This window comes from Budorcas taxicolor, chromosome 18, assembly GCF_023091745.1.
Source record: "Budorcas taxicolor isolate Tak-1 chromosome 18, Takin1.1, whole genome shotgun sequence".
In the NCBI taxonomy this organism is placed as follows: Eukaryota; Metazoa; Chordata; class Mammalia; order Artiodactyla; family Bovidae; genus Budorcas; species Budorcas taxicolor.
In genome coordinates this window covers 66281537-66304260 of record NC_068927.1, presented here as the reverse complement: position 1 = coordinate 66304260, position 22724 = coordinate 66281537, and the positions used below count along the sequence as shown (strand labels likewise).

The window sequence follows — 22724 nt, the reverse complement described above, 5'->3', positions numbered from 1 at the left end:
CGTGTCTGGCGCTGTATACACTCGGGCTGATTAAGTGAAGGAATGAATTAGGGAACGTTCCCTCCTGCGGAAGCAGCTGTGGCCTTGTCCACCTGGGTACCAGCCCTCCTTCTCCTGCTAACCCCCTTGACTTTTCTGGGGGGACCACCTGTCTCCACTCAGTTTGGGTGGATCCGATCCCATCCTCTGACCCGCTCCAGGTACACCCCTGACCAATCAGGGCCGGCAGTGCCGAGGTTCCCAGTGATTGGCCCTGGGCTGGCACGTGACTCACCCTTGGCCAATGAGGCGTCGGCTCTGTCTCTGGGCTTCTTAACAGGCAGGAGGGGAGGCTGGAGGGACCCTGGTGAGAGGAGTCAGGGGAGGCCCTGGGTCAGATGCCTGCGAGAACGTCTTTAGTGCCTGCAACAGTCCCGGGGAGGACTCTTTAGAAATTATATTAGAAAAGAAAGTAAGAGTCACAGACGATATAAAGATCATCCAAATTCACCAGTTGCTAACATTTTTTTCTATTTACATATTTTCTTTAATAAAAGAAATAATATATGTATATATTATACACATATATTTATTACAGTATATATACACATAATATACCTAAGTGTGTATCGCCTTAGAAAGATAATATTCTATTATATAGGGGTGGGGGTATTGTCACCTTCCTGCATTCAGCCCTGATGCGCACTTCATCTTATCCCTGTACTGGTTTTGATATTAATAATTTGCTACATGCTGTCCATTTGGCATTCTTTTCCCTCCAACACAAGGCCTAGTCTAGGGCAGAGATTGTACTTAGTGACGTATCTGCAGTTTTCTTTAAGCTAGACAGTCCCCTAAGCCTTGTTTGCCTTTTACGGCACTGACCATTTTGAAGTCCAGAGTCACACCCATCCCATATTGTGGTTTATTGGGTATATTTTTGACCATCTCCCTGTGAATGAGATTCAGGATAAGCTATGATCTCTGGAGCACCACCTAAGTGATGCCGTGTCCTTCTCAGAACATCACATTTTGATGCACATGAAGTCTGTGCGCCATCACTGGTGATGCGAGTTTTGATCCATTGGGCCAAGATGCTTGTGCCATTTCTTCGCTGAATAATATCTGACTTTCTCATTTCTAATAGGAACTCATTGGAGAGACAATTGTAGATGCACTAAATACCTTAGAGAGAATCTGATTTGTCCTTCCAGGTCCTTTGCTCACCACTGAACCAATCATCAGCTATCTTAGAAGCAGAGAGCCTTTTGATTGGGCCTTCCAGGTCCTGTGTCCTCCACTGAATCAATCATCAGCTAATCCAGAAGCAGAGAGCATTCTGATTGGTCCTTCCAGGTCCTTTGCTCACCACTGAACCAATCATCAGCTATCCTAGAAGCAGAGACCATTCTGACTGGTCTTTCCAGGTCCTGTGTCCTCCACGTCACCAATCATCAGCTGAGGTGATGCAGGACCCTAATGGCCCCAGGCCGGGTCACCTGACCATGGGAATGCGAAGGGAAGCCGATCCCTCCCTTTCCCCATACCTGGAGAACACAAGGAAGGATGAGGCGGTGATTCTCAGCCAGAGATGGTTTGTCCCTCAGGGGACGCCTTCAATGTCTGGAAACATTTTTGTTTGTCACAATTGAAGGGGTCGTGCTAATGACATCCGGTGGCCAGGAATGCTGCTTAGCATTTCTGCAATACTCAGGACGCCCCTGCCCCACCCACCGCAAGAAAGCTCTGGACCCCAAATGTCACAAGTGGGAAGGGCTGGTAACCTGGGAATAGGAGAAGGACGGTTCTGCAGAGGTGAGGGCACCGTGTGGAGGGAACACCGTCCTGCCCACACCAAGCTTTCCAGCTGGCATCCCAGCCCTCTGAGGCTGAGGGCCCCAACTCCAGAGTCTCAGCGCTGGGTTCAAACCCGGCGTCAGCCACTACCAGCTGTGGGACCCGGGACCAGTTCTTGAACTTCTCTGTGGCTCAGTTTCCTCATCTGTGGAACAGGGTGGTAGGAACTGCACATGGGGTTACTAGGAGGATGGAGCGGGTTCACATCTGTGCTGCGCTTACCTGGGAAAATGGGCTTCCCAGGTGGTGCTAGTGGTAAAGAACTCACCTGTCAGTACAGGAGACACAGGTTTCATCCCTGGGTTGGGAAGATCCCCTGAAGGAGGAGGGCATGGCAACCCGCTCCAGTATTCTTGCCTGGAGAATCAAGAAGCTTATGTTCTCATTTCTAATCCTGACTGCTGCATGTTTCCCACCTATACGTCTGATCAAATGCCAGAGTGGGAAAGCTTACCAGTGCCTCCCTACCCCCATTTCCTCATCTGCAGGATGGAGAAACAAGATCAGAGGCCACCTCGTGAGGATTAAATGGGACCTGATACGTCATTCAGGCTAAAGCGTCCTAAATGCTCAAAAACCATTGGATAGAAATAGCAGTCCTCCCAGAAATCACTACAGCTTCAATACTGCCAGCACCATGGGTGATGCTTTCTATTGGGAAGAAGTGTTTAATTTTTTAGGAAAGCAGATGGTTTTAAGAAAACCAGCAAAGCAAACATTGTCACAGCTGACGGGTTTCCAGCTCTCACAAAGCGGCAAACATTGTTACATTTAATGATCCTTTTTTTGGATTACCTTGTTCAGTCCTTACACGCCTCTGTGAGGGAGCAGTTACTTACAGTCCATTATACAGAAATGTAAACTGAGGCCAGGGAAGGGCAGGTTATCTGCCTCAGGATCCCCAGCTGTACTGGGCGAAGAAGGAATTCAACCCCAGGTGGGTTGCCCCTGAAGTCTGTGCTCAGCCCCTCAAACTAAGGGCGAGGGGCCCCTCCCCCCAGGGCAGTAAAGTTCTCCTCTCTCCTCTCTGTTGTCTTTCCTTCCAGCCCGGTTTTTGCTTCACTTTCTACATGGATTCGAAAGACTCCGAGTTTGATTCGCAACCTTCTCCTGGAGGTTCGAGAGCTGGCTCGAAGTACACCTCCCCTTCGAAGCCTCGTGCAAAGTATCAGGAGATCCAGGCCTGGGAGTGTCCCCTGTGCTGCCTCAGCGTCCTCTACATCTCCTGAATCCGGAGGTCCCCCCGGCCTCCCGCTCCAGGCCGCCTGCGCACCCCCCCAAACATGCATGCTGGGCTTCTGGGATGTGAAACCCCCAATATGGCGGCTTCAATAAACCCAACTTGCTGTCTCTCTCAAGGCTGTGGTCTGTGTGTGAAACCCCCAGGGCTGGGGCGGTGCAGCTCCGTGGAGTTGGGCAGCCAGGGTCCTTTGACGTCGGTGCTCTGTGCCACGTGGCTGGAGAGGGCTCACCCCCACACCCAGTCCACATTCTGGTTCGGGGCAAGTTGGGGGACGAGGAGAGGGGAAGACACCTTCAGTCCTTCAAAGGGCGACTCCTGCAAGAAGCCCAGAGCACTTTTCCTCACGGCTCATTGGCCAGAGACGGTCACGTGGTGACATCTAGTTGCAAGGGATGCTGGGAAGTGTAGTCCCTAGCCGGGCAATCCTGTGTCAGGTAACAGCTGCCATCATTAGAGCCAAGTTGTGTGTGTACTTCGGGCAACTCGGCGACCCCGTGGACTGTAGCCCGCCAGGCTCCTTTGTCCATGGGTTTTCCAGGCAACAACAGTGGAGTGAGTTGCCATTCCCTTCTCCACGGGATCTTCCCGACTGTGTCTCCTGCACTGCAGGCAGGTCCTTTACCCTCTGAGCCATCAGGGAAGCCCTTTTATATCAAAGGAGAATGGCTATTGTCTCCACCACTGACGAGATCTGTTCTGTTCATTTATCCCCAGCACCAGGCTGTGGTGATTACACGAGTGAATAAACTTATTCTTCAGTTCTGTATCTCTCTCCCACGGACTAGGATCTCCTCCCTTTCTACACAAATATTTAGAATGATGAACATTTTAGAGCACCGTCCATGTGGGAGGCACTGAGCTAATGTCTTTACACATTTTGATTTCCTTAATTGCCTTCTATTATTACCCCTCTTTCTGAGATAAGAGAACAGAGAGTCCTCATCACTTGCTTCAGGTCACACAGATCAGAAGGAGCCAAGCCAACGTTCAAACCCAGGCAGGCTGGCTCCAGGATCCACGCCCTCAGCCATCATCGTATCCACCTCACAGAGGTGCACATGTGGAGATATCCAGATGGTCACACAATTGTGAGTCAAAGAGCCTCTTTCAACACTCAGACCTTCCAACACTCCCTTCACATAACTCTTCAGATGCTGCAGAAATACTTGGAATATTTGTGTAGCATGTTTCTGTAGCCACAATAGTGCCAGTTCACAACCACCACCACAAAATCCACAGAAGTTGTTCACTGAGGTGAGAACGCATACGGAGAGCTGTGAGTTTTCATTTTATCCGGGGGATTTAGTGGGGATTATAGCGCAGGAGACAGCCTCTCGGAGAGCTGTGAGGAACTGCTCCAAACAGGTAGGTGAGAGGTCAGTTCATATGGGATTTTTGGAAAAGGGGTCCACGCAATCACGTGCACCACTCATTACAAGGTTCATGTTGGTTATAATGCATGGACATCTCCATTAAAGACTGTAGTTCTTTTCTAAGTAAAAGATGCAGGTTGGGCAGAAATGTGAACAGATATGCTTTTTTTTTAATATATAGTTTATGAAAATTTAAATCCTGTGAAGTAAAATATAAAAATAGTAATATATTCTTGCTATATGTGCAAACTTTGAAACAACCACCTTTAAAAACAGCTTTCATGAGCCTGGGTATCTTTCCTATAAATTGGGGGTCATTTTCGTTCCTGTTTCCCAGGACTCTGGTGAAGGTTACTTGAGCTCGTCTATGTAGCGTGCTCAGCACCACACGTGAGAGATGGAACGTGCCCAGGACACCAGACCCTTCAGTGACCGTGGAGTTGCATTCGAGAGGGATCCGGGGTTCATTTTGTTGTCTTCAGTACAATAACTTCCTGTGGATCCTTCAGTGTGAAGGCATCCCGGACATTTCAGTGGCCCAGCATGGCCAGTGCTGCTGCACTGGACACCACAGACACAGAACATTCCCACGGGCACTGAAGGATCTGCGTGAGGGCTGGCTTAGATCTCTTCCACTGTGCTGAGTGCTCAGTCACGTCCAACCCTTTGCAACCCCACAGACTGTGGCCCGCCAGGCTCCTCCGTCCATGGGATTCTCCAGGCAAGAATACTGGAGTGGGTTGCCATGTCCTTCCCCAGGGGATCTTCCTGACCCGGGGATTGAACCCGCAACCCCTGCGTCTCCTGCACTGCGGGCAGCTTCTTCACCAAGGAGCCCCCAGGGAGACGCTTTCGATCTCTTAGATTATCAGAATGACCATACGCTGTAGCCCTCAGAAGTGAGGCTGTGGGCTCACTGCTGTGGGAGCCTGAAGGCGCACGGTCTCATGGAGCAATCTCATTGGTGGATTTTGGGGACTCTTGGCTCCAAGCAAGGTCTTCTAGGCACTTTGAATCTCAGGCTGCCCAGTGCCCTGTCCACAGGACACCTCCCCTGCCTGGGCCAGATTAACCAATCGGTTACTGCTGATGTTAGACGAATGGTGACATTTCCCAGGCACTTCCGCCTGTCACTCATGGTGCTGAGCACTTTACGTAGATGAGCTCATGTCACTGCCACCAGAGCCCTAGGAAATATGAGCTAATATGATCCCCAATTTACTGGAGAGAAAAGCATGGCTCAGAGGAGTTTTTTAAAAACACCACCACTTTAAATTTTCTGCCAAATTCCACACTATGTGCCTATTTCTATGTTGAGTTCAGTTCAGTCGCTCAGTCGTGTCCGACTCTTTGCGACCCCATGAGTCGCAGCACGCCAGGCCTCCCTGTCCATCACCAACTCCCAGAGTTCACTCAGACTCATGTCCATCGAGTCGGTGATGCCATCCAGCCATCTCTTCCTCTGTCATCCCCTTCTCCTCCTGCCCCCAATCCCTCCCAGCATCAGAGTCTTTTCCAATGAGTCAACTCTTCACGTGAGGTGGCCAAAGTACTGGAGCTTCAGCTTTAGCATCATTCCTTCCAAAGAAATCCCAGGGTTGATCTCCTTCAGAATGGACTGGTTGGATCTCCTTGCAGTCCCAGGGACTCTCAAGAGTCTTCTCCAACATCACAGTTCAAAAGCATCAGTTCTTCGGCACTCAGCTTTCTTCACAGTCCAACTCTCACATCCATACATGACTACTGGAAAAACCATAGCCTTGACTAGACATTCAAATTTTCATAAAATGTTTCTTTCTTTAAAGCACTTTATCTGTTCACTTTTCTTCCCAAACTGCCCTTTTGCGAGAGAGCAGCTTGGCTTTATATGCTATAGGAGCTGGTACAGAAAATTCTCCAGGTCAGAGGTGGGCAGACTATGATCATCCAGCCCAGAGGCTGTTTGTGTAAATAAGGGTGTGTGGACACAGCCACATTCATCCTTAGGTACCGTCTGGGATGCTTTCATGCAAAAAAGGAGCAGCTGCAACACAGACCTGATGGCCCAGGATTCTAAAATACCTGCCACACACCTTCTGGCCAAGAAAGGTGACTGACCCGGAACTGATGAGAGGCCAAACTGAAATCAGTATGGGTGAGGGCATGAGAACGATTAGAAAAGGAGGGAAACCCTTGAATTACCCTGAATGCGGTGCACACTGTAAAAGATATTCTGTGTTTGAGCCCAATACACATGCTATTAACACATACATGTGTTTCTACCTGTGTGGCATCTCTTCCTACTCTAAGCACAAGTTTAGAACCACTACTTACTCTTACTGAGCTGTTACAAATCCTAAAAGATGATGCTGTGAAAGTGCTGCACTCAATATGACAGCAAATTTGGGAAACTCAGCAGTGGCCACAGGACTGCAAAAGGTCAGTTTCCATTTCAACCCCAAAGGAAGCCAAAGTCAAAGAATGTTCAAAATACCACACAATTGCACTCAACTCACACACTAGCAAAGTAATGCTCAAAATTCTCCAAGCTAGGCTTCAACAGTACATGAACTGAGAACTTCCAGATGTTCAAGCTGGATTCAGAAAAGGCAGAGGAACCAGAGACCAAATTTCTGACATCTGTTGGGTCATAGAAAAAGCTAGAGAATTCCAGAAAAATATCAACTTCTGCTTCATTGACTATGCTAAAGCTTTTGACTGTGTGGATCACAACAAACTATGGAAAATTCTGCAAGAGATGGGAATACCAGACCACCTGACATGCCTCTTGAGAAATCTGTATGCAGGTCAAGAAGCAACAGTCAGAACCAGATATGGGAAAACGAACTGGTTCAAAACTGGGAAAGCAGTATGTCAAGGCTGTATATTGCCACTCTGCTTCATTAACTTATATGCAGAGTATATCATGTGAAATGCCAGGCTGGATGAAGCACAAGCTGAAATCAAGATTGCCGGGAGAAATATCAGTAACCTCAGATATTCAGATGACACCACCCTTATGGCAGAAAGCGAAGAGGAAGTACAGAACCTCCTGATGAAAGTGAAAGAGGAGAGTGAAAAAGTTGGCTTAAAGCTCAACATTCAGAAAACTAAGATCATGGCATCCGGTCCGATCACTTCATGGGAAATAGATGGGGAAACAGTGGAAACAGTGACAGACTTTGCTTTCTTGGGCTCCAAAATCACTGCAGATGGTGACTGCAGCCATGAAATTAAAAGATGCTTGCTCCTTGAATGAAAAGCGATGACCAATGTAGACAGCATATTAAAAAGCACAGACATTTCTTTGCTGACAAAGGTCCATCTAGTCAAAGTTACGGTTTTTCTAGTAGTCATGTATGGATGTGAGAGTTGGACTATAAAGAAAGCTGAACACCAAAGAACTGATGCTTTTGAACTGTGGTGCTGGAGAAGACCCTTGAGAGTCCCTTGGACTGCAAGAAGATCCAACCAGTTCATCCTAAAGGAGATCCGTCCTGAATATTCATTGGAAGGACTGATGTTGAAGCTGAAGCTCCAATACTTTGGCCGCCTGATGCAAAGAGCCGGCTCATTGGAAAGATGCTGGGAAAGATGGAAGGCAGGAGGAGAAGTGAGCGACAGAGGATGAGATGGTTGGATGGCATCACCGACTTGGTGGACATGGGTTTGAGCAAGTTCCAGGAGTTGGTGATGGACAGGGAGGCCTGGCATGCTGCAGTGTATGGGGTCTCAAAGAGTTGGAGACGACTGAGTGACTTAACTGACTGCTGACTTATTCTTATGACCTGCACAAGGTCATTCTCGTCCCCTTAAGACCTGCCCATCACGACCTCCTAAATCGGTTTCACTAACGAACCGAGACAAGAGGCCCCCGACCCTCCCCCGTAATAACCAAGTTGCCGCGGCGAACCTTCTGACGCCTGTGCTGCTGTCAGAGGCGTTTGAACCACCTGACTCGGCCTTGGGGGCGGGCTTGGGGCTTGTGCGTGACGCCGAGCCGCTCAGCGCTGTTCATTCGCGCGCGTTTGTCCACCGCGTCCCCGAGCGTCTCCGGAGCCGGCTCTGCTCAGGCACCAAGGACGCGCGCGGAGCCAGCCCGCCTGCCCTGCCCAGCAGCCCAGACCGAAGCGGGCCCCGAGGTCAGTCCCGCGGCCGCCGCTCCGCGGGCTCTGCGCCCGCAGGGCGGGGGCGCGGCGCGGGGCGGGGGGCGCGGGCGGGGGCCCCCGCGGGGAGGGCGGGGGCGCCCCGGGAGGAGGTGCGGGCGCGGGAGCTGCTGCCTGGGGGCCCCGAGACCCCAGGGCGCGGGCGGTGGGGGCTCTGCAGGAACCCGCGTCTCCCCTAAGGGCGATCGAGACCCTCGACTCCTCTGAGCCGCGGGGCAACTCCGGGCCCCAGGATTTCTGAGGCCACTGGGAGGAGCGAATCCTGGAGGGGACAGAGGAGTGGGTGCCCCCTGGAGTGGGGTGTCTGGAGGCGGGGATGGCGGGGACCCCTCCAGGACAGGCCTGGGGGGGGCCGGGTCCTGGTCCCCAGGCTTTGGGGGCGGGAGGGGCGGACCCGGGGACTTTGCGGTTTGATGGGGGAGGCGGAGGTCTGGGGGCTGCTCCCAACCTGGGAAGCCAGCGGGGTGTCAGGGGTCAGCGAGCAAATGGGCCAAGCAGAACACGGGAAGTGATGCCATGGAGCTGTTCTGGGGAGTCCGGGGGGCACTTTGAGGGGTAGGGAGCAGGAGAGACCCTCTGGACGTGTTTGCAGGTGCGCTGAGACGCATCAGAGGCTCGCAGATGAGGAGTGCGCGTGGAAAACAGCTTTTGCGCCCCCAGTGGCTCTGTGCGCCTGCGTGGCTGCGGGTGGGGGCTGGGAGCACGTTTGGGGCGCGCGGTTTTGAGGGGCAGCCTCTGGGGGAGGGGCCCGGGCGAGGCTGAGGGTGGGCCTGGGTGTCCCCCAGAGGGAAAGTGTACTGGGGAGGGTGGGGGGTCATTTCAGCCTGTGGGTCTGCCTTTGTGCCTGCCTGGAGGGTGTGTGTGTGTGTGTGTGTGTGTGTGTGTGTGTGTGTGTGAGATCAGGACTGCCTGTGAGGAGTGTGCTTGGCACTGAGAAGCAGGCCTGCCCACCTGAGTTCGGGGGTCTCTGAATTTCCCTGGACTTGTCTGCAGGTGTGTTTGTGCAATGAAGCCCTGGTTTCCGCAGTCTGTATCTGAAAGTGTGCATTACTAACAATCCTGTGTTTGTGTAACTGGTCAAGTGTTCCCACTGTTTGACGCACCTTGTATTTGTACAATTAATGTGTGAGGGTCTGCGGTGGGTCAAAGGATTCTTGAAAAGGCTTAAAGGAAGAGGTTTGACTCTAAGTTACCAGAGTGTTCTGAGTATGTGTGTGTGTTTAATTACATTTAATTTTCACGTTTAATCATTTATAGTCCTCATTTTCATGAGGAGACAGCTGACAGCTCAAGAGGTTAAATAGCCCCTGAATCTGAGCTGCAGGTAGAATGCAGTGCACATGGTTAAATATGAATGTCGGACAAATAATGAATTATCTTTTGGTATAAGCACACTCCAAATATACCGTGGGACTTGCATATACTTAAACATGATTTAGCCAAATAAATAAAAACTTAGTTTTTAGTAGATACGACCCATATAGTGCTTGAATATGGCTTATACTAAAAAAAAAAAAATGATCTGTGTGTCTGAAACGCAAATCTCAGGGTGCTATGTCTTTCTTGCTGCTGTTGTTAAATCCCGAGATGCCCCAGCTAGTGACTATAAGAGTGGAATCCTCCAGTTCTCACCCCCAGACACACTGGCCCATGTCCTGCCCAGGGTGATGCTGGGGCCGAGGTGAAGAGCCCACACTGAGCCTGTGCCGAGCCCCCTTCCTGCTGGCCTGGCCCCTCCCCTCACCGCAGTCCTGAGGGCAGGACTGATGCTTCCTGTACCTGGAAGGGCAAGGACAAGAGGGGAGGGCTTGTCTGAACCCCTTGGGTAGGCTGCCTGGTAACCCCGGGATGGAGCTAAAACACAGCCCTGGGACTGCTCCACAAGTGCACTTACTGAGTGCCTGCTGTATGCCAGACTCCAGAGGCCCTTTTGATACCCAGTTAGCCGAGCTGCAGCTTCCTGGTCCCAGCACTTCGTGTCACGGTTGTTCTAGTTTTAAAGGGGGGTGAGCCCCCGGTACCACGAGCCCTGCCCTGGTCCTCGCCGGGCGCCATGACCACCGCTGTCCCCAGATCACACCCTGGGCCTTGGAGGAAACCAGCAGGAGGCATTGGCAGCACGTGCCCTTGGATGCTGGGGACCTGGAGACGTGGGAGGGGATGGAGCTGCCTGAGTCCACCCGAGCTCTGAGAGCCACACCCAGGCTGCCCGGCTCCACCGCCCGGGCACTAACTGCTCTGTGTCCTGTCTGCAGGGAGCACCTGTGGTGCCATGATGCTGCCTCTGAGCACCATCGAGGCCCAGGAGACCGAGGAGGTGCAGACCAGGCCTCCGGAGAAAGGAGGTGAGACCTGGGAAACTGTGGGCAGGTGGGAGTGGGTTGGTCCCCAGGGCACAGGCGATGGGGAAGCATGGACCCTGAGGACTGGCCCCCTCACCAAAGGTCTCCACTGGCTCTTCCGGGCAGGGATCCCCAGGCCTCCCTGACATCACCTCCTGTCAGCAGGTCACGACCCCGCTCAGAGCCTGCAGGGAGCTCCTGGGAGCTGAGCCCGTTTGGGCCCCTTTTTGTGGCCCAGACACCCCTGTTTTGTTGGCCCAGCCCCTCCCCTCCCTGACACTTCCTGTCTGTTCCCTGGGGGCCTTTGGGATACAGTTGAATGCAGGTCTCCCTCACTGCTGGGCAGCCTTCAACAAGTGTCCCTACCTCTCTGTGCTCCGGTTCGCTCATCTCTAAGTGGGTTGGGGATAATGCCCACCTCAGGGTTACTGGCTTCCCTGGGCGCTCAGTCAGTAAAGAGTCCGCCCTCAACGTGGCAGACTAGGGTTTGATCCCTGGGTCGGGAAGATCCCCTGGAGAAGGAAATGGCAACCCACTCCAGTATTCTTGAGAGTTATTATGAAGAACCACACAAACGAATACGTGTATAATACTTAAAAGCATGTCTGGAACATACTTCAGCGTATTAGCTCCTGTTACTGGTTTCGTGATGAAGACTGTATTATTATCGAGTTTCTCAAGTCTCAGGGTCAGATGGTCTCATGACTGTTTCCTCCTCCCTCAGTCTTGCTTTCTGTGAAGGCTGATGTTCCGCGAAAGAAGTCCAAGAGAATGAAGGGAACGGTGTCCTTCAGAGTCCTGCCGTTCTGCCCCGTGGTAAGCCTGCCTGCTCCCTCCCTTCTCACTGGAGGCCCCTGGGCTGAGCGATCACGTGGATTGGCCACCCTCTCTGCCCACCAGAGACCCTTGGGTGCCCGGGTGCCCCTTGCCCCTGCCTGGTCCTGGATGTGGCCCCATCGTGTGGGGGCTGGTCTTCCTTGAAGATTTTGCCTGCCTTTCTGCCTCCTTCTCTTTGCTAATTCCAACCTCTGTTCCTGGGTCACTTCCTCCCTTGCTCACTTTCGTGCCATTTCTCTCCAATCCACTGCTGCACTGAGCTTTTTTTCAGAGTGGTTATTGCTGCTTGACAGCATACCTTCTGTCTGTGTGTTCATCATCCGTCTCCCCTACCAGAGTAGTTCTGTGAGGGCAGGGCCCTCCTCTGTTCTTCAATGACTCATTCCATGCCTAGCACGGATGTAACCAGCGTCCTGCGCTGTATACACTCGGGCTGATTACGTGAAGGAATGAATTAGGGAACGGTCCTCCTGCAAAGGCAGCTGTGGCCTTGTCCACCTGGGTACCAGCCCTCCTTCTCCTACTAACCCCCTTGACCTTTCTGGGGGGACCACCTGTCTCCACGCACTTTGGATGGATCCGATCCATCCTCAGGCCAGCTCCAGGTACGCCCCTGACCAATCAGAACCGGCAGTGCGAAGGTTCCCGGTGATTGGTCCTGGGCTGGCACGTGACTCGCACTTGGCCAGTGAGGTGTCTCTGGGCTTCTTAACAGGCACGAGGGACCCTGGTGAGAAGCAGCGGGCCCGTGGGGAGGGGTCAGGGGAGGCCCTGGGCCAGATGCCTTCGAGAACGTCTTTCCTGTTAGCGCCTGCAACAGTCCTGGGAGGACGCGTTAGAAAATCTTATTAGAAAAGAACGCGAGAGCCACAGGGTTACAAAGTATTTCCTGGGCAACTTCGACCTGTCAGGCGTGGTGCGAGCACTTAACATAGGTGATCTCATGTAACCGTACCGGGCCCTATGAAACATGGATTAATATGATCCTTAATACAGGAGAGACACCCGACTGTCATGAGTGCTGGTTTTAAAGGTTATTTCAAGTTTTGTACATAGTGAAGACCCAATGGCTCCTTTCATATTAGACTCTTTCAATTCTCAGGATTCGTATCTTTATAAAGTATTTCTTATTTTTAAAGAAAAACCACAAAGTGTACCCTTTCACGTTGCTGCCCTAACTGCCCGTTCTCCAGAGAGTGCTTTGGCGTTGTCTACTCCAGGAACTGGCACAGAAGATTCTCTAGGTCAAGGGGGAGCCGATTAAGGCCACCCAGTCCACAGCCTGTTGAGTAAATAAGAGCTTGTTGACACACTACACCCACGTCTTAGGGAGAGTGTGCGATGCTTTCATGCCAAGTCCAGTAGCTCTGGCAGAGTGGATGGTTCAGGAAGACTGAGCGATTTGCCATGACACCTTTGACCACCAGAGTGACCGATCTTGCTTGGAATAGGTGCAAACTGAAATTAATACCGGTGAAGGTGTGAAAACGGTTAGAAAAAGGAGGGAAATCTTGAACTACTGTGAGTGTGATGCCCTGCGTAAAAGATATTTTGTGTTTGGGTCCAGTGTACATGCTACACGTGTTTCTAGGTGTGTGGGTGGGTGTTTCCTCATATTCGAGAAAGGTGCTTAGAACCACTCCTTACCCTTGCTACCTGCACCACTGAGTCTCCTCCACCTAAAAGCCGCCCAAGGCCACCCTCTGTATCAGTTTCTCTAAGCGGTGAGGAGGAGGAGGCCCGGGACCCTCCCCCAATAATAAAAGTGAAGCGAGCACCCCGGTGCTGGCGGCGGGCACGCTGTTAACCACCTGCTCGTGTTGGGGGGACCAACGCTGGAGGTGCAGGACTGTGCCTGTCACTGAGCCGCTCAGCGCTCTTCATTCCTGCGAGTTCACCCGCAGGTCCCCTGGACTTCTTCGGAGCCAGCCCTGCCCGGGCCCCCAGGACAAGCGGTGAGCAAGCCGGCGCGCTCCAGCCCAGAGGCCCAGACCGAGCCCGGGTCCGGAGGTCAGTCCCGCGGCCGCAGCTCCGAGGGCTCTGCGCCAGCAGGGCGGGGGGCGCGGGAGGGCGCTGCGGGGTCCCGGCGGGGAGGCCGGGGGCGCCCGGGTAGGAGGTGCGGGCGCGCTCTGGGCTGCTGCCTGGGGGCCCCGAGACCCCAGGGCGTGGCGCGGTGCGGGCCCTGCAGGAACCCCGGCTCCCCTGAGGGCGGGGGGCGTCCTCAGACCCTCGTGAGCCGCGGGGCGACTCGAGTCCGAGGGTTTTTCTGGCCACTGGGAGGAGGGGAGCCTGGAGGGGACACAGGAGGCTGGGGTGTCCGGAGGCAGGGACCCCCTCCAGGGCAGGCGGCGGGGAGCCCGGGTCCTGGTCCCCAGGTTCTGCGGGCGGGAGGGGCGGACCCGCGACTTCGCAGTTTGCTGGAGGAGGCGGGAGGCACAGGTTTGCTCTGCACACCAGAGAGGGCAGTCGGTATCGGGCTCAGGTAAGGAACTGGCCACACAGAAGATGGGAACACGACTCTGGGGGATCCAGAGGGCGGCGTGACGGGTGGGGAGCCGGGGAGACCCTCTGGGTGAGTTTGGGGTTCACTAAGGGCGCAGAGCAAGGTTCACAGACGAGGAGTGCGCGTGGAAAACAGCTTTTGCGCCCCCAGTGGCTCTGTGCGCCTGCGTGGCTGCGGGTGGGGGCTGGGAGCACGTTTGGGGCGCGCGGTTTTGAGGGGCAGCCTCTGGGGGAGGGGCCTGGGCGAGGCTGAGGGTGGGCCTGGGTGTCCCCCAGAGGGCAGGTGTACTGGGGAGGGTGAGGTGTATTGATAATTTCAGCTGATGCGTCTGCAGTTGTGTGTGTGTTGGGGGGTGTGTGGGTGTGTGCATGACCAGGACTGCCTTTGAGGCCCTTCCTTCAGTTCTGAGAAGCAGGCCTGCCCACCTGCTTCATGGGTCTCTGGGTTTCCTTGCAGTGTGTCTGCAGGTATGTTTGTGTCAGTAAGCCCTGGTTTCCACAGTGATCATCAGAACATGTGCGTCTCTAACAATTGTGTGTGTGTGTATATCTGGCCGGGTGTTCCCGCTATTTGACGCACTTGCATTTACACGATTATGTGTCAGGATCTCTGATGGGTCTTAAGCATCTTACAAAGGCTTCGAAGAAGAGGTTTGACTCTAAGTTAGCAGATAGTATGTTCTGAGTGTGTGTGTGTGTGTGTGTGTATTTAATCATATTTAATCCTCATGTTTACTCATTTATTTTCCTCATTTTCATGGACGGGAAAGCTGACAGCACAAGAGGTTAAAAAACCCCTGAATCGGGGCTTGCCAGGTAAAATACAGGATGCTTACTTCAGTTTGAATTTAAGACAGATAGTGAATTCCCTTTTAGTATAAGTATGTTCCAAATATTTCATGGGACTTGCCTATACTTAAACATCATTTAGCAAAATAAATTTAAAAATGAGTTTTTATGTAGACCTGACCCATATGGTGTTTCAATATGACTTATAGTAAAAACTGATTTGTGTGTCTGAAATTCAAGTCTCAGTTTGCTATGAATTAGTTGTAATATCATTTTGGGAAATCTGGCAAACTTGATCCTTGAGATCTCCCAGCTAGTGACTGGCAGGCTGAAATCCACCCAGTCCACAGTCCCCAGACACACTGACCAGGGTTCTGCCCAGGAAGGGCTAGGGTCAGCCTGTTCCGAGCCCCCTCCCCGCAGGGCTGGCCCCACCCCAGGGCTGTGCTGGGGGTTTGGGGCCCAGCCCCTGCCCTCACCGCGGTCCTGAGGGCAGGACTGAAGCCTCCTGTACCTGGAAGGGCAAGGACAGGAGGGGAGGGCCTGTCTGAACCCCTTGGGTAGGCTGCCTGGTAGCCCCGGGATGGAGCTAAAACACAGCCCTGGGACTGCTCCACAAGTGCACTTACTGAGTGCCTGCTGTATGCCAGACTCCAGAGGCCCTTTTGATACCCAGTTAGCCGAGCTGCAGCTTCCTGGTCCCAGCACTTCGTGTCACGGTTGTTCTAGTTTTAAAGGGGGGTGAGCCCCCGGTACCACGAGCCCTGCCCTGGTCCTCGCCGGGCGCCATGACCACCGCTGTCCCCAGATCACACCCTGGGCCTTGGAGGAAACCAGCAGGAGGCATTGGCAGCACGTGCCCTTGGATGCTGGGGACCTGGAGACGTGGGAGGGGATGGAGCTGCCTGAGTCCACCCGAGCTCTGAGAGCCACACCCAGGCTGCCCGGCTCCACCGCCCGGGCACTAACTGCTCTGTGTCCTGTCTGCAGGGAGCACCTGTGGTGCCATGATGCTGCCTCTGAGCACCATCGAGGCCCAGGAGACCGAGGAGGTGCAGACCAGGCCTCCGGAGAAAGGAGGTGAGACCCAGGAAACTGTGGGCAGGCGGGAGTGGGGAGGTCCCCAGGGCACAGGCGATGGGGAAGCATGGAGCCTGAAGACTGGCCCCAAGCCCGAGTGTCTGCCGCTGCTCCTCTGAAGGAGGGGTCCCTGAGGGGCGCCCGGAATGGAGCCTCCCCGATGTCACCCCATGTTGGTGAGTCCGTCACTCCCCTGCTCAGAGCCTGCAGGGCTGCGTCCTGGGAGCTGGAATCAGCCTGGGCTCCTTTGTGTCATGTGGCCACCTGCATGGGCCGGCTGACCCTCCACTCAGTCGCCAGGTCAAGGGGCTGTAGGGTCATTCATCTGAGACGCGATGGAGGCCTGAACCAAGGATTTAGCAGTGGGAAGGAGAGCGGTGGGGGCTTCCCAGGTGGCGCTCGTGGTAACAACCCACCTGCCAATGCAGGAGTCCGACGTTTCCCTGGGTGCAGAAGATCCCCTGCAGGAGGAAATGGCAACCCGCTCAGTGTTCTTGCCTGGAGAATCTCATGGACAGAGGAGCCTGGCGGGCTTCAGTCCATGGGGTCCCAAAGAGTCGGACAGGATTTAGTGACTGAACACAGAGCTCCTTGCTGGTCCTGTTGGTGGTCTGGTCTCATGAGGGAGGGCTCTTGGGTTTGCTGTGACACTCCCTTTTTTGAAAACTTTTACTTTGCAATAATTTTATATTCACAAGACATTGCCATCATAATTCATCGAAATTCCATGGACCCTTTATCCCGTTTCCCCCCAGTAATTTGATCTTATTGGATGATGGTCCAACGTGAAAACTAGTCCACTGATACTGGCACAGCCCCCATGTGTGTTTTTACTTCTGTTTCAACACATCTGTAGCTGCGTGTAACCAGCATACAAAATAAGATGGAAGCCACTTCCTTAGCTACCCACTTCCTTGCCAGAGGGAGGTAGCTGCTTCCCAGCTTCTCATCCAGTCTTCCAGAATGTTCTGTGCCCACTCATACAGACAAGGATGTGTATGTATCTGGCACTGTGTATCTATGTCTGATATGCGGTGTGCACTGTATATCTCACTTCCGCTTCTTATTTTGTCTTAATTCTCATCTGGCTCGTAGTGCCAGGCCCAGTCTCCGAGTTTTCCCTGCATCCAGTCACCCACACTGCACAACAGCCCTGTGAGATAGTGACACCAATTACCTCATGTTGCAGATGGGAAATCTGAAGGGTGACAAGTGCAAATAGCCAGCTCACAGTGGGATCTGAGCCCATCTGGCCTGGGGGTCTTTGGCCTTAAGCATCCTGTCCCCGTCCATCTCGAGGACCCTCCCCCACATGATGCCCGGTTTGGGGCCCAGCTGCCTGGCACTGCACGGTCTCTGTCGGTGCTGCGTGCACTAAGTGGCTCAGTTGTGTCCGACTCTTTGCGAGCCCATGAACTGAAGCACGCCAAGCCTCCCTGTCCATCACCAACTCCCAGAGCTTGCTCAAACTCATGTCCATTGGGTTGGTGATGCCATCCAACCATCTCGCCCTCTGTCATCCCCTTCCCCCCCTGCCTTCAACCTCCCCCAGCATCAGGGTCTTTTCCAATGAGTCAGTTCTTCTCATCAGGTGGCCAAAGTATTGTCTTCTTTGGGGAAACCTTCTTTGGGGGAACCTGTCTTCTCTGGGGAAACCTAAGTATTTTCTCGAGAGATATGCCACAGGGGCACCCGTGTATCAGCTGTGCTTTCCTCCTGGACATGGACGCCCCAGGGCGTCACTATCTCCACAGCCCCCAGTTGTCTGACTCCAGCCCCTTCAGTCACTGACATTCCATCTGTTCCCTGAGGGCCTTGAGGATGCAATTTAATGCATGATGGAAGGCATTGCTGTGCAACCTCCTGCAAATGTCCTAACCTCTCTGTGCCTCAGTTTTTTCATCCGTAAAGTTGGATGAAGATAATAACCAAATTAGATATTACAGTATAATATATGCAAGAGTGCCTGGCACAGGGCAAGTACTCAACACGTGTTAGTTTTTGTCACTGGTTTCATGATGGAGATCTTATTATTACTGAGTTTCTCAAGCCTCAGAGGGCATGATTGCCTCACGCCTCTTTCCTCCCCGCCCCACGCAGCCCTGCTTTCTGAGAACCCTGATGAGCCTCGAAAGAAGCCCAGAGGAATGAAGGGAAGACTGTCTTTCAATGTCCTGCCGTTCTGTCCCATGGTAAGCCTGCTTGTTTCTTCCCTTTGACCAGAGATCCCCTAGGTTTGAGAGGTCAGGCACCTCTGCCACCCTCTCTGCCCAGGAGAGACCCTTGGGTGGCTGGGTGTCCCTTGTCCTGCACCCCAGGATGTGCCCCCATCCTCTTGGGGGTGCTGCCCTCTTTCCTGCCTCCCCTCTTTCCTGATTCCAGCTTCCAGTATCACCTCCTCCATGAAGCCTCCCTTGCTCACTTTTGCCCCATTTCCCTCTGACCTCCTGCCTTCCTGAATTTTCTTCAGCGTTATTATTGCTACCTGAGAGCATATCTTACAGCTATCTTTTTAATCATTTGTTTCCCTTCCTAGAGTAGTTTTGTGGGGTCAAGAGCCTCTGTTGTGCAATGACATACCCCCTGTCTAGATCAGATGTAACCCGTGTCTGGCACCGTATACACTCGGGCTGATTACATGAAGGAATGAATTAGGGAACGGTCCCTCCTGCAAAGGCACCTGTGGCCTTGTCCACCTGGGTACCGGTCCTCCTCCTCCTACTAACCCTCTTGACTTGTCTGGGGGACCACCTGTCTCCATGCACTTTGGATGGATCTGATCCCATCCTCAGACCAGCTCCAGGTACGCCCTTGACCAATCAGAGCCGGCAGTGCCAAGGTTCCCGGTGATTGGTCCTGGGCTGGCACGTGACTCACACTTTGCTAATGAGGTGTCTGCTCTGTCTCTGGGCTTCTCGACCGGCAAAGCGGGAGGCTGGAGGGACCCTGGTGAGAAGCAGGGCGCCCGTGGGGAGGGGTCAGGGGAGGCAGAGGGTCAAACGCCTGCGAGAACGTGTTTCCTATTAGTGCCTGCAGAAGTCCTGGGGAGGACTCTTTAGAAAATCTTGTTAAGAAGTAATGTAATCAAAGATTTTACAAAAACAGTGCAAAGATCATCCGAGTTCACCAATTGTTATCATTTTTTCCTATTTGCATGTTTTCTCATATATGTACTATGCATATATGTATACATGCTCCGCGTGTTTCACGTTAGAAAAAGAATATTCTCTTATGTAACTGTGGGCCTGTTGTGACCTTTGAGGTTTTAACCCTGATACACACTTTCATCTCACCTGCTGTCCGTATTCTTGGTTTGTTCACTCACTACATGCAGTCTGTTTGGGGTTCTTTTTCGTCCTGCCTGGGGGAAAACTGGGGCCAGGTATTGCACTTGGTAATGTATCTTTGGGATTCCCAGGTGGCACTAGTTGTAAAGAACCTGCCTGCCAGTGCAGGAGATGTAAGAGACATGGGTTCAGTCCCTGGGCTGGGAAGATCCCCTGGAGGAGGAAATGGCCACCCACTCCAGTCTTCTTGCCTGGAGAATCCCATGGACAGAGGAGCCTGGAGGGCTACAGTCCACGGGGTCGAAAAGAGGTAGACACGACCGAAGCAACGGAGCACGCACACAATATATCTGTATATCACAATATATCTTTGAGCTGGTCAGTCTCCTCAGTCTTCCTTTGCCTCTTATGACAGACGATTTTGAACATCCAAGTCACACCTCGCACACTACTGATTGCTTTCTCTGTTTTGTTTCATTTCTACACTTGTTTGATTTTTCTGCTGTCCCCCTAATGAGATTCAGGGTAAGCTATGATCTTTGGAGCACCACCTAAGTGATGCCATGTCCTAAATGCACTTGAATTTTGATCCACTCAGTCGAGATATTTATCCCATTTCTCCACTGAATACTTACTGATTTTTCTTTTCTCTGTGCAACTAACTAATAAGAAATCAGTGGGGAGATGCTTGTAGATGAGCCAAATAGTCTAGAAAGAGAGAGCTTTCTGACCAGTTCATTTGTGCCCACCATGGAACCAACCGTCAACTTATGAGATGAGAACCCTACATCTTGTATCCATGGGCGTGTATGGGGCAGACGGTCCCTGCCTTTCCCTAACCCCTGTAAGGATGGGACGAAGCAGTGATTCTCAACTAGAGGCAATTCATCCCCCAGGGGACACCTTCAGTGTCGGGAAACATTTCTTCTTTGTCAAAAGCAAAGGAAGGAAGCTACTAGCACCTGGTGGGTAGAGGGCAGTGATGGTGTTTAACATCCTGCAATGCACAAGATGCCCCCCCACACACACACACACACTGCACAGAATGGCCTGACTCTGAAACATCGCGAGCGTGATACCACCATTCTTTCCCTGCGTCTCTGTTCTCTTTCCTTCCAGCCGAGTGTCTGCTTCACCTATTATGTGGAACCCGATGACCCTGAGCCCGAGCCCCAGGTGGCTCCTGACGCTTCGAAATCGGACCCGAATTGCAGCTTCGTCCCTCTGCCTGTGCTGGAGTTCCGCGAGGTCAAGGTGTGCGAGTGCCCCCTGTGCTGCCTCAGCTTCGTCACTGCTTCCTAAACCCGAGGGCCCTCCGCTTCCCGCTCCTGACCGCGCGCGCCCGAATCATGCATGCTGGGCTACCGTGATGTAGAATCCCCCAATACAGCGGCTTCAATAAACCCAACTTGCTGTCTCTCTCTCAAGGCTGTGGTCTGTGTGTGAAACTCCCAGGGCTGGGGCACTGCAGCTCCGTGGAGTTGGGCAGCCAGGGTCCTTTGACGTCGGTGCTCTGTGCCACGTGGCTGGAGAGGGCTCACCCCCACACCCAGTCCACATTCTGGTTCGGGGCAGGTCGGGGAATGAGGAGAGGGGAAAACACGCTTCAGTCCTTCAAAGGGCGACTCCTACAGGAAGCCCAGAGCACTTTTCCTCACGGCTCATTGGCCAGAGATGGTCACGTGGTGAGATCTAGTTGCAAAGGGGTGCTGGGAACTGTAGTCCTTATCTGGACAATCCCATGTCATCTAATAGCTTCTGTTATTATAGCAAAGGAGAATGAATAATATGTCCACCTCGGATCAGGTCTATTATGTTAATTTATCCCCAGCACATGTTGTGATGAACACATGAGTGAATAAATGTATTCTTCAGTTCTGTATCTGTCTCCCATTGATTAGGATCCCCTCCGTTTTTAGAAGGATAAACGTTTTTGAGCATTCACCCTGTGTTAGGCACTGAGCTAATGTCTTTACACACTTTGAGCCACTTAATTCTCACAACCTGTGGCTGGTTCTACTATTAGCCCTCTTTCTGAGATAAGAGAACAGAGAGTCCATGTCACTTGCTTCAGGTCACACAGATCAGAAGGAGTCAAGCCAACATTCAAACCCAAGCAGGCTGGCTCCAGAGTCTCCGCCCTTAACCATCACAGTATCTGCCTCACAAAGGTGGACACGGGGAGATTCCCAGAAGGTCACACAATTGTGAGTGAAAGAGCCTCTTTCAACACTCAGACCTTTCAATTCCCTTCACATACCTCTTCAGATACTGCAGAAATACCTCGAATATGTGTGCAGCACGTATCTGTAGCTACAATAGTGCCAGTTAACAACCACCACCACAAAATCCATAGAAGGTGTTCACTGAGGTGAAAATGCACAATGTGAGAGTTTCTGTTTTATCTGGGGGACTTAGTGGGGATTACAGCCCAGGAGACAGCCTCTTGAAGAGCTGTGAGGAACTGCTCCAAACAGGTAGGTGGGAGGTCAGTTTGCATGTGATTTTGGAAAGGGGGCCCATGCAATCAAGTACGTACCTCAGCACAAGGTTCATGTCGGTCATGGTACATGGATATCTCAGCTTACGTGATCAGTGCTTTTCTAAGTCAGGAAGAATCTAAGGCTCTTGGGTCCTGTTATCTTCCCCTGAACATATCTAGCATCTGAGGTGTAACTGAACCCAAGTTTGGCCACCTGGCACTCATAAGTCAATCATTCAAGAGGCAGGTGTTAGTAGATAGGAAAGGTGCTTTAATCAGAAAAGAGGACACCTGGGGAGATGGTGGACTTATGTCCAGGGACCAACTCAAGAGATTCTACTCAGCCTTTTTGTTCAGTTGCTAAGTGGTGTCCAACTCTGTGACCCCAGGGACTGCAGCACACCAGACATCCTTATTCTTCATTATCTCCCAGAGCTTGCTCAAACTCATGCCCATCGAGTTGGTGATGCCATCCAACCATCTCATCCTGACATCCCCTTCTCCTGCCTTCAATCTTTCCCAGCATCAGGGTATTTTCAAATGAGTCAGTTCTTCGCATCAGATGCCCAAAGTATTGGAGCTTCAGCTTCAACATCAGTCCTTCCGGTGAATATTCAGGGTTTATCTCCTTTAAGCTTGACTGGTTTGATCTCCTTGCTGTCCAAGGGACTCTAAAGAGTCTTCTATAGCACTGCAGCTTGAAAGCATCAATTCTTCGGTGCTCAGCCTTCTCTATGGTCCAACTCCCACGTTCGTACGTGACTACTAGAAAAACCATAGCTTTGATTATACGGACCTTTGGGGAAAT

General features: G+C 52.4%; 2 protein-coding genes across 2 annotated transcripts in view; one reads left to right on the top strand and one right to left on the bottom strand.

Moving 5' to 3' along the window:
* LOC128062818 (zinc finger protein 850-like) overlaps nt 1-22724 on the bottom strand; it is a 782010-nt gene that overhangs the window by 436376 nt on the left and 322910 nt on the right. The gene's annotated exons all lie outside the window — the stretch shown is intronic.
* On the top strand, nt 10870-20736 carry LOC128062859 (uncharacterized). Its single transcript, XM_052655292.1, has 6 exons — nt 10870-10942; nt 11664-11755; nt 13681-13786; nt 16058-16147; nt 18248-18339; nt 20554-20736. The coding sequence occupies exons 1-6, from the start codon at nt 10870-10872 to the stop codon at nt 20734-20736; spliced, it is 636 nt and encodes a 211-aa protein (XP_052511252.1).